Source organism: Centroberyx affinis, unplaced genomic scaffold (assembly GCF_046629955.1).
Source record: "Centroberyx affinis isolate AG114_WGS23_722 - 3 ecotype Tasmania unplaced genomic scaffold, CSIRO-AGI_Caff_v1 ptg006738l_1, whole genome shotgun sequence".
Taxonomy (NCBI): domain Eukaryota; kingdom Metazoa; phylum Chordata; class Actinopteri; order Beryciformes; family Berycidae; genus Centroberyx; species Centroberyx affinis.
In genome coordinates, this window is record NW_027283419.1 from 40,001 (window position 1) to 51,691 (window position 11,691).

Genomic DNA, 11,691 nt, shown 5'->3' on the forward strand with positions numbered 1-11,691 from the left:
ACAGAGGATCACATCACAACACGCGGCATCTCACCCAGCGGTGTGATGCCGTAGAACTCGGCCTCGTGCATGAGCATGTGCACGTTGATGGAGCGGGGGTGCAGCTCTTTGGTCCGCAGGAAGTTGAGGATGGGAGCGAACAGAGAGGGGTCTCTGTCAATGAAGATCTACGGAGAGAGAGGAGGGACAGGAGAAGGTAACACACACACACACACACACAGTTACACAACATATACATTCAGACACACATACAGGCAGACACACCACACAATGAAAGGATATACTGTACCGTGTAATGTATGTAAGGTAACGTGTCTACCTCTATTATATTAACGTCAGACACACGCCTGCACACACACACACACACACACACAGCCACCCTACTTACAGCTCCAGTTTCATCCTTCAAAGTTGAGATCCGACCGCTCAAAAGACTAAAAAACAAAACACAAACCACCATCCAGAAGTTACTATTATGAATTAACCAAGGCAATACAACAGATACAGACATTCCCATTCAAATCAGTGTTGAAATGCCAGTTGGCTGGTAAACTAGAGAGCTGTGGCGGAAATAAGCATTGGTGAAATGCAGGAGACTCACAAAGCTGATGTGGAGAAGACTTAATTTACTGGACACTAATCTGGCAGCTGTTTCTGTTGCTGTTGATACATACTGTTCTCTTGAGAGAACGTTAAAAAATCTCTGAGTTTAATGTTGTCTTGTTTACTGACAAATATACAGTATATATATATATCTTGGAGAACATAACTTCAGACCTGTGACAAATCGTGAGAAGCCACTCTTCAATTCGGCATACATCTAATACACCAAGCAGCACATATTTCAATACATTGTCAATTTATAGAATTGGTTTGCCTCCTTCCACCAAAATACACTGTGGAGGACGCAAAGTAAAGTGCTCTTAGTGAAATATTTGAATGCCGAGTTTACCAGCAGACCCAAATGATTCGTATAGGGTCTTAAGCGATGTTCTAACAGGTTTATTTGAGTGGCGGTAGTCAAGGCAGCATATAACAGCCAGAGTTTTGAACGGAGGTTCGCGTCACGTTCTGTCCATGCCTAACTGGGTTAGTGTGCGCGTGTAGCGGTATTAGGTTCTCTGTTCCACTAACCTGGAGAAAAAAGAGTCAGGAACCCAGGTCAGCGTCTGTCGGGAGGTGCTGAACCTAAAAACAAATCCACATTAATTATTTAACTGTTAAGGCATCAAGGATAACGTCGTTACTCCAAGAAGGTAGCATTAGCTATGTAGGCAACTACCTAGGTACGCTACGTTTTATCAGGAAACATTATTACAATAGTTGAGTTAGCTAAATAGGGGATACATGCAATTCCCTTGTACGCAAAGTTTCAACAACCATTTCAACTTAGTTAACGTTAAAAAAGTAAGAAGATAGCTAAGCTAGATGCTAAATACTGCTTCTGTAACGCTACGTTACAGAACGTTTTCGCAAGTTCCATTATCGGACGCACTTTGCTCTCTGGTGAGATTTCAGCCATTGTTTTGGACTTGCTTTACTGGCCCTCACTTCCCCCTTCTCCTATAACGGTCTACGGATAAAAACGGGGGTGTGGGATATAGAACCATACATCCATGTATACAACTAACACTGAAGAGTTAACGTTACCACCCGGGAAAACAAAACGAACCGCCCAGCGTCCAGCTTGGGCGTACGCGGTTTACCATTTGGGAAACTTTAAGTAGAGATCAAACTGACTGGTGCTCCGAATCATGTGTTTATCATTACAAACATATAAATTTGTGACCCCGTTATAATGCCATGGCACGACTGAGGAGGGCTGTCGTCCAAATAGGCGAGAAAAGGGAAAGAACGGAGACGTGTCCGATAATGGACGTCTCCTCCATAGACGCGTTTACATTAGCTAGCCGGGTTAGCCGACACTCCCAAAACATCCTCCGGTCTCTCACCTCTTCCCTCCGACGTTCAGGTGGATGATGTCCCCGGTCCTCGCCGTGTTAGACATCATGTGAGATGCTGCTCCGACAGTCTGAGCGACCAAAACAATAACAACACTCTGGAGACTTTAATCCATTTTAGCAGAAAATCCAGTTTGTTGTCTAAGCTAACTTCCTGCCGGGCTGTGAGAAGTAAAAGCCGTGGTGGCATTCTGGACCGGAGCGGAGGAACAAAAGCAGGAACGGAATCACGGAATGCAAAGTACTTTAGTCTCCGCCTGAGTGTCACCAAAATGATAATCACATACTAAATGTAAACCTTAATGTTTAGCTGCACTTTTCTCGTTTTTTCCTAAATTTAAATCATTTTGTTTTATATGGAGGACTTAATTACTACACTCTTTATTTATCTTATTATTCTCTTATTAAAAAGACAGGAACAGAAAATCCCCCTTCAAAAAAAAAAAAGCTGAAAAAGATACAGAAATTAAACTATATAGTTTTATTTATAGTTATCAGGTAACCAACAGGAGCGTTGGTTACCTGGAGCGGTTTTCAAACTTGTTAAAAGATACAATCAGCGATATATTTGACTATCCAAATTTCAGGTACTGTATATTCATGGATGCTCTTGTAGAACTTTCTCAGCCCAATAGAATTCAACGTAAATGAACAATTCATTGTTTACATTTTCGGTTTGTAAACAAACCTTTTACAGCCTCGGAATCCACTTGAAACTCACATCTGTCACATTCTGTCAGTTCTTATATAAAAAGGTCAGATCATGCGAGAGTGAAGGTTGTTGTTGTCTACCTTCCATACAAAACAGAGTAAGGATAGGATATTTACTTATATTTCTATATAAATTATTTATATTTTAATATACATAAATAAATATCCTAAACACCCAGGCCCATATTCATAAAACTCACCGGTAGGGTTAGCGAGGCGGTAGTGGGTCAGACCGCGGCGGTGCATTTTCCCTGTTCATGATTACCGCCTCAGTTTTACCGTCCACTTCTGATCATGGGTGTGGATGATCAGGGGGTGTTTCATATGCAAGACTTCATTTACATATTGATCTTCATTGGCTTTCACCTGGGCCATGGCAGACAATAACGGTAAGGTAAAGTACAAATCACCTCAACTTACTGCACAGCAGAAATTTTCTCTGCACAACACTCTTACCGCTGAGTTTTATTAATATGGCCCCTGCTGTCTGGCAGGTCTTTCCTGGGGAAAATCCTCTGCCGCACAGGAAGTGATGCGTTTAGCGTTTCCGATTTCCAAAGAAAAGAGCGGCACCTACAGAAACTCAAACTTGACTGACAGGTGATCTCTGGAAAGTACAGTGAGGAAACACCACAGCAATGCACCAAAGATGGAGACTGAATAAATAAAATGAGTATCTTGTGAATTACGACTTTAATGCCCAAATGAAAAAAATAAGATTTTCAAACAACACTTTTTTTAAGCAAAATAACTCAGGTCATGACAGCGTTCTTCTGTTTCCTGCGTTTGGCGGCGGCACCAAATGAGTTCTGGTACTTGTCGGCACAGTTGTGTTTCTTGAGCTGCCGGGAGTCGGAGAAGCCGAGTCCGCAGCGCTCGCAGGAGTACAGCTTGACCCCGGTGTGGATCTGCATGTGGGACTTGAGCTGGTTGGATTGGCTAAACTTGCTGCCGCAGACTTGGCATTCGTACGGCCGCTCTCCTCTGTGCAGCCGAGCGTGTCTGTAAAAGTTGTTGCGAGTCCTGAAGGCTTTGCCGCATTGCTCGCATTTGTACCTTTTCTCCCCGGTGTGGAGCGTCATGTGGTCCTTCAGCCGGCTCAGCAGCAGGAACCTCTTCCCGCACACATCGCAACCGTGGTGCCTCTCCTCGCTGTGCCGTCGCATGTGGTACACAAACGTGCATTTGCGGTGGAAAGACTTTCCGCAGGTGCTGCAGCTGAATTCCTTCTCTTCTGCGTGGCTTTCTTCGTGAACTCTCAAAGAGTTGGCGCTGGAGAAACCTTTCAGACAGATCTTACAGCTGAACGGTTTCACTCCTACCGTTCCGTCACTCTGCCAACTCCGTGCCTTGTCCCGGTCCCTGTGTACCATCTGTTGATGTTCCAGCAGTTTGCAGTTGTAGAAAAACGTCTTCCCGCACAGGTCGCACATAAACGGCTTCGTGGCACCGTGGATGAGCATGTGGGTCTTCAGTGCCCAGGTTCCTGAGAACTTCTCTCCGCACTCCTCGCACCTGAACGGCTTCTCGCCCGTGTGCAGGCGCAGGTGCCTCTGGAGGTTGTTCCTGAGGCCGAACCCGATCCCACACGTCTGGCAGACAAAAGGCTTTTCCCCCGTGTGGACGATCCGGTGCTGCACCAGCGCCCGCTTCAACTTGAACGCCTTGCCGCATTCCGAGCATTTGAACGGCCGTTCGTCCGAGTGCACTCTCTTGTGAGAAAACAGATGAGCAGACGTCCTGAAACTCTTTCCACATGTGGCACACGTGAAACGTTTTTCACCGGTGTGAATGGACTGGTGCTCCTGCAGGATGCTTTTCGCGGTGAAGCCCTTCCCGCAGGTGTCGCAGATGAACGGCCGGACTTCAGCATGTACCACCTCGTGTCGTTTCAGCAAACTCATCTTACTATACGTCTTCTCACAAACTGGGCACTTGAAGGATTTTTTCCGCGCTTCGTGGCGCAAAAGATGATTTTCAAGATTCTTCTCGAGTCTGAATTTTTTGTCACACTGGTTACAAGGCATGAGGTTCTGAGTTTTATTCTCTCTGGCTTCTTTTACTTTGTGCGCCAGGAGGTGAGTCTGGAGAGTCTTCTCCTTATGGAAGCTCTTATCACACTGGTCGCAGGGGAAAGGCTTGTCATGACAATTCATGTGCTGCTTCAGCTGATGTCGGTAGTGGAAGCCCTTGTTGCAGTGCTCACAGAAGACTCGCTTCTGATGATACTTCTCCTTTCTCCTTCTGTTTCTCTCTTGCTGTTTATTGTTGCTCTTATCCTCCTCGGGGTCTGAGGTTGAGAAAAAAAGCAAAATTACCACACTGAAGCAGGAAACTAACGTCTTCATACAAAAGACACAGCCACCACTTTCACTGTTTTACCAGCCAAATGCATTTTTAATAGAAAATAGAACTCCCAAACAATCAGACATGAAAAAGTGTCTAATAGAGTGAAAAGCCTTACCAGCCACAGCTTCAGTTTACCCGCATTGGACTGGTGACTTGTGGTAATTTACAACCTTCTTTACAACCACATAAACAAAATGAAACCCTAAATTGATAAGAAAATAAATAAAAATCCTCTATCCTGTAGTTGTTAGTGTTGTGTTCATGGCTCTTCAGCAATGACGACATATTATTCCACTGTTACAATTATTAAGTCTCTTTGAATAATAAATCCCTACACACTCAGCTCTGCGTTAAAGAATTCCCCAGCAGTCTGAAATCTGAATTCACCTCTTCCACCCAGCGACTGTCCTCCAGCTTCTCCAGGATTGTCTTCACTGTTCTCTTTCACTGTTTCCTGTAAAAGCCAACAAGGTAAACTTTGTCATCTCAGTGAATGAAATAAAGAAATTTAAAATGAAAATTATCAAAATCTCTACAACATGCAGTAATACTTTATTCATGCTAGTGTTGCAATGAAGTAAGAAGTTTGGACAAAATTCACTACAGACTTCAACGTTAAAGATTTATATCTAGGTTTATGATTCAGGTGTGGTAAAACATTTTTTCAAAGCATTTTTTCAGCACTAAGTGATTGGTGTTGGTTATTCTTATGAGAAAAATAAATCACACCCACTACATTAAAACAGGCCTACCTCAGGCTTGGAGGTAACCACTGTTGGAGCCACAGGGTTGGTGGATCTCTGAGCTTCAGCTGTGGGCGAGGACGTCAGGCTGGGAAAGACTCCACTGACATCCAGAAGAGGAACGTGGGAGCTGGGGAGGATTTGACATGTGGGCACCAATGGAGCTGCGGCCATCACAGACTTCAGGATAGCCATGGACAAGGCTGCAGGATTCAGGGGGGTCTGAGCTGTAGGGAGCAGAGGGACTTGGGGATCGGCAATGGGTTTAGTTGTGGCCACCAAAGCCGCCTGGGGATTCACAACGGCTTGACTTGTAGCTGCCATCGATGCTTGCGGACTGGTGACGGCTTGACTTGTGGTGACGGACGAGACTTGGGGATTGCCAATGGCTTGACTTCCAGTGATTACCAATGACGCTTGGGGATTGCCAATGGCTTGACTTCCAGTGGTTACCAATGACGCTTGGGGATTGCCAATGGCTTGACTTCCAGTGGTTACCAATGACGCTTGGGGATTGCCAATGGCTTGACTTCCAGTGGTTACCAATGACGCTTGGGGATTGCCAATGGCTTGACTTCCAGTGGTTACCAATGACGCTTGGGGATTGCCAATGGCTTGACTTCCAGTGGTTACCAATGACGCTTGGGGATTGCCAATGGCTTGACTTCCAGTGGTTACCAATGACGCTTGGGGATTGCCAATGGCTTGACTTCCAGTGGTTACTAATGACGCTTCGGGATTGCCAATGGCTTGACTTCCAGTGATTACTAATGACGCTTCGGGATTGCCAATGGCTTGACCTGTAGCCCCCAAGGGTATCTGGGGATTGGGGGTTGCCTGACTTGTTGCCACAGACAAAGATGTCAGGTTGGTGCCAGCTTGATTGGCAGCCAATAAAGAAACAAAGGGGTTAGCAGCAGCTTGACTTGTGGCCAGTAATGGTGCAGCAGGGTTAGAGACAGCTGGACTTACATCCACAGGCACTGAGGTCAGATTGGGGATGGGTTGGCTCGTCACCAGCAGAGGGGCGAAGGGGTTAGAGCCAGTTTGGCCTGTAGCCGCTGCAGAGTTGAGGATGGACAAGGCCAAGGCTGCAGGGTCAGAGACCGTCTGATTGGTGTAGAGAGACACAGCAGGGCTACCTGTGTGGGTGAAAACACCACAAAATAATAATCAGGCCTTATTCATCAAGTAAGACACAGAAATACATTTGCAGAAGGCATTGGTAAATATTTGGACAATGCTAAGCCTTAAAAACTTTTTATGGATGTTAATGTTTTGAATATGTTTATTTCAGAGTCTTTAAACAAGCTGCCCATTCACCGAGCTGTGATTTACTGTTCCTTTTTTCATGCCTTCTTGGAAAGCATTATGTAAATTGTGCAGTAGATAAGTGCTATATATTCTAGTTTAAATCCTTATTGCATTTTTATAAGAACACAGTGAAAATTAATGCATCTGAACCTTAAATGTGCTTCCACTTAACATTACTGCCATTTAAACTGCCAAGTCCATTTAAAGACGCAAGCTAGTTCTGTTAGTCACCTCGATGTTATAATTATATTCCTTCATCTGCAGACATGCTCATACATTTTCATAGCTGGTGTGCAAGCCCCAATGTAAAGTAGAGAGTGAGCAACTGGCTCAGGCATTATGAATATCAATGAAAAACACACACATTCATTAGTGATTCTACACAGTCAGAACTGGACACACACCACTGCAATACAGACCGGATCACAAATGGTTTGTTTTCAAAGTAAAACATTTACAAAAAAAGAAAAATGAAAGTGCAGATTGCCCTCGCAATGTAGAGTGACACAAAGCAAGATGCTCAACCCAAAGGCTGTAAGATAGGTCTGCTTGATATTTTGAGTCATATTGTGACAGTGTGTTCATAAATATTCATGAGTGGGCGGGTCCACAGGTCAACATGTGCATGCTCAGTGCCTCCGTCTAGTCAGTCATTAGACCAAAACATGACGACTATAAATATGCATGAGGGCGAAATTCATAAATATTCACTGATGAGTTCACATGGCTGGTGTCCAGAGCAGCTGAACTGAACTCCAACTGTGGCAGAGAGTTATTCATGTTCACACAACTGACTGAAAGTGCAGTGTTTCCTCTGCAGTCAGGCTTGTGAGGTGAAGGGTGTCGGCTCGAATCCCAGGACAGCTGGAAACATCTGGGCGGTGAAAGTGAATGACAAACACCAAATACTGTCCACATGCTCTTGAGCAAGGCACTGAAGAACACCTGAACCCCCAACTGCTTAGTGTCCGACAGCAGAAGACTGTGCTTGTTCTGGTCACAAAAGATATTCAAAAAGAATAAATCCATTCATGTTACAGTTCTAATGCAGCTTGAAAGACCGAAACTATTCTTATATGGATAATCTACTAAGATTAAAAGGTGTTTCTAAACACTGTGGCTACACATACTGTGGCTGTTTGAGGAAAACGAAATTATATTTTGTAAATTTCATATTCTATGCAGCAGTGATGTCAGTTTTGTTGCTGTGGTGGCACAACACTGCTGAGTGAATTAAAGGATCAGGCTGGTGTTTTTTAATGCATTTCTTACCATCAACAAATCCTATGAAAATAACAAAATCAGCAATGATTTTGTTTTGCCAACAAGTCTGGTCCATGTAGCCGGGTCCCAATGCAGCCATAGAACTCCATTGTATTAAAAAACGGTTAAAAACCCGTCACAGAGCCATGCTGCTGCTCTGCAGCATATTTCATCATCACCATGCACCGGGCCGGACCACTTTTTCCTCAAACAACTTAATAAGTCGGCTGTAAACACGCCATCTCAGGAAAGTAGTTCCGTAGCACAGAAAATAGTCCCCGGTGTAATGAAGAATTTGTTCCCTTTTGAATTTGATTTGGTAATAACTACAACAGTCTGACTTTTCATGGTAACAGTTAGAGATTTTTAAAATGTAAACTATGTCTTTGTGAGCTGAATTTCAAGGTTTTTATCTTACAATCGGAGCCAATGACTTCCGGGTTGACGGCTGAAAACGGAACGTGGGAAGTCAGAAAGTAACGAGAGGAGAGCAAACACATTGTTGATTTTGTTATTTTCATAGGATTTGTTGACGGTAAGAAATGCATTAAAAAACACCGGCCTTATCCTTTAAGTTGAAACACTGACGTGAATTCGAATCAGGTTTCGGTGGATTTTCGCTTTAACGCTACAGTCCATGGTTGATGTGTCTCCTCACGCTGTGCTTGTTCTGTAACGTGCAACAGCACTTTCAGTCAGTTGTCTCAGGGTGTGAGCACAGATGGTTTCTGAACCAGAGCGGGACAGTTAACTGTGTTGTATTTCTGTTTTTGGTTTGTTTAGGTTCTCATTTAAAAAATATAGTGAAGGTCAGGCCGTATCTCACTCTGCCGGACGCTGAGAAACTAATCCATGCTTTTGTTTTCTCAAGGCTTGATTACTGTAATGCTCTTTCAACCGGAACACCTAAGAACTCAATAAATAGACTACAACTTGTTCAAAATGCAGCAGCCAGAATTACTAAAACCAGGGAAAGAGAACATATTACACCCGTACTTGCATCTCTGCACTGGTCGCCTGTGTCTTTTAGAATCTATTTTAATATTTTATTGTTGGTGTACAAAGCTCTCAATGATTCTCTACTATTTGGAATAATCTCCCAGCACATATTAGACAGGCAACCTCCTTAGCATCTTTTAAAACAGAGGTCAAAACATACCTTATAATTTAGCCTTTTGTTTCAATCTTTCTTCTGTTTTAGCCTCTTTTATTGTAGGCTAACTGTTTGTAAACCATATTTTTACTTGTTTTTACTTTGAACCTGTCTTTTATTTGTTCTTACTTGATGTTGGTTTTACTGTACAATTTTCCGATTTATTTTATTGTAATGCACTTTCTGTTTTGTCTTGATTTTATGTAAAGCACTTTGAGCTGCATTTTTATGTATGAAAGGCTTTATACAAATAAAGTTTATTATTATTATTATTATTATTATTATAATACGTGAAAATAAGTGAACCAGGGCTTGTAAACTGAAGTCACATGACTCACGAGTAGCTTGTTTATTGGACAGAGTTTTAACCTGTCATCCTGCAGGTTAGAGATTTTGCAGTGGGGAAAGTTACAGTGACCTTATTATACTTAATGATATTTTTTTAAGTCCTATGGTATCACTTTAATATTCTTATAGGAACTTATAGTGACTCTGCGACAGTGTGTTTATAATGACCTTACTGTACTTTATGGTATACTTCACTCCCCTGTGGTATCATTAAAACACTCCTATTGGATGTTATACTTTCTAGTTATGTTTTGATATTTGTGTAGTAGCCTATCTTTGAGGGGAAAAAGCACATCCAAAAATAAAAGTAGTATGGCAGAGTGCTCACTTTCCACTTGAATTTATTGGCACACACACACACACATTAATGCTGACGCGTTTCGGACCATACAGCAGAGCTGAGCATGCGTTCAGATTCAAGTGAAAAGTTTTGGATGTGCTAATTTCTCCTCAAGGTTCAGTGTTTTTGGTTAAGCACTCCAATCAAGTCTACGGTGGTTGATGCGCACTTCTACCTCCACTATTTACTACAGTTCATTTTCGTTTCATTTTCAATTGCGGTGCCTATAATCAATTAAGTATTCCAATTAAGTGTTACTGAAAGACAGAAACGTGGACCGCGGCTCACCCAGCAGAGACCCGTTCTGCAGCAGGACGTGCACCGGGCCCGTCAGAGTCCTCTCCCTCCGCTCCCTCTCCAGGATCTCTCTGTTCCTCTCCGCCTTGTCGCTGACCCTCCTCACCTCCCTCTCCAGGTGGGACAGCTCCCTCCTCAGCCGGCCCACCTGGCTGCGGAGCTGCTTCTCCAGCAGCAGCCCGGCCTGGACGCTGCTCTTCAGCTCGCCCTCCAGCCGCCCCAGCTCCGCCTTCAGAGCCCGGTTCTCCCTCGCTAGCCCGGTGGAACTGTCCCGGTGCAGCTGGTTTATTTTAACGGTTAGATCTCTGCCCATGTCCTGCAGGATCTGGGGGTACGTCGCCGTCGCCTCCTCGCCGCCTGTCCGACACTCGTGCCCCAACACGGCGATGGTGGCTCGGACAGAAACCTCCACCGCGGTCCGGCTGTCACTCTCAAAGCTGTCGCCGTCGCTGCTAACGCTAGCTTCCATTTTTGTTAAAGTCGATTTAAACTGCGGCGTTTTGTTCGCATGTTAACTTTCCGATATCTAACCAACCAACTCTGTAAAGTCTCCGGCACTTCTTCTTCTTCTTCTTCTTCTCCTGTGAAACCGGTGGTCTGTTCTGTCGCAGCGGAGCGGGTAGCAGCAGCTTTGGGAACGTTTGTAGTCCGGAAGTGCTGAAGCGGCGCACGCGTTGTCCGTCAGGCGCATGCTCAGTTCGTCTCTGTTCCGCGTTGGTATGAATATTTATGAGTATCCAGTGTTTTGGATTGATTAAACAGGAAAGCTGGTAAATAAAAAAAAAGTGCGGAAACAGTTTCCTCTAGTTGTGGATCATAATAAGGCAGATAATATATAATATAAACAAAAATCAAATATCAAATATATTTTTTAGAAAAGCATTAATTACACTGTATTCCACTACATATAGATTACACTGTATGGATCATAAGCGCTGAATTACATGATCTCATTTATCTTATCTTGGCTATAAACATTTCTGTTTATAAACATTTCTGTTTATAGCCTATTTCTATTAATCAATATTTGCAAATATACAAAGGCAACAACAAACCCCCTTCACTCTTTTATATGTGATTCGTGAATTAATTTAAAGGGTTGAAATGTATGAAAAGTTTGAGTAAAAAAAAACAAAAGAAAGTGACACTGATTGTTTTGATATAAACCAGTGATATTTATATCTGAGCTTGATTGCTGTGTAAATATATATT

General features: G+C 43.5%; 2 protein-coding genes across 2 annotated transcripts in view; both read right to left on the reverse strand.

Moving 5' to 3' along the window:
• Nucleotides 1-2,108, reverse strand: part of shkbp1 (SH3KBP1 binding protein 1) — a 16,849-nt gene extending 14,741 nt beyond the window's left edge. Inside the window, exons 1-4 of the mRNA XM_071513065.1 lie at nucleotides 1,953-2,108; nucleotides 1,135-1,188; nucleotides 389-434; nucleotides 35-167 (exon numbers count right to left, since the gene is read on the reverse strand). Coding sequence (XP_071369166.1) covers nucleotides 35-167; nucleotides 389-434; nucleotides 1,135-1,188; nucleotides 1,953-2,011 — 292 coding nt within the window. The 5' untranslated portion in view covers nucleotides 2,012-2,108. The remainder of the gene's footprint in view (nucleotides 1-34; nucleotides 168-388; nucleotides 435-1,134; nucleotides 1,189-1,952) is intronic.
• A 1,257-nt stretch (nucleotides 2,109-3,365) lies between these two features.
• Nucleotides 3,366-6,314, reverse strand: LOC139639025 (zinc finger protein 708-like). The gene is made up of 3 exons (XM_071513062.1): nucleotides 5,774-6,314; nucleotides 5,409-5,475; nucleotides 3,366-4,962 (listed from the first exon to the last, which is right to left on the reverse strand). Exons 1-3 carry the CDS (start codon nucleotides 6,086-6,088, stop codon nucleotides 3,425-3,427), a joined length of 1,920 nt encoding a protein of 639 aa, XP_071369163.1. The 5' UTR covers nucleotides 6,089-6,314; the 3' UTR covers nucleotides 3,366-3,424.
• Nucleotides 6,315-11,691: the final 5,377 nt, after the last annotated feature.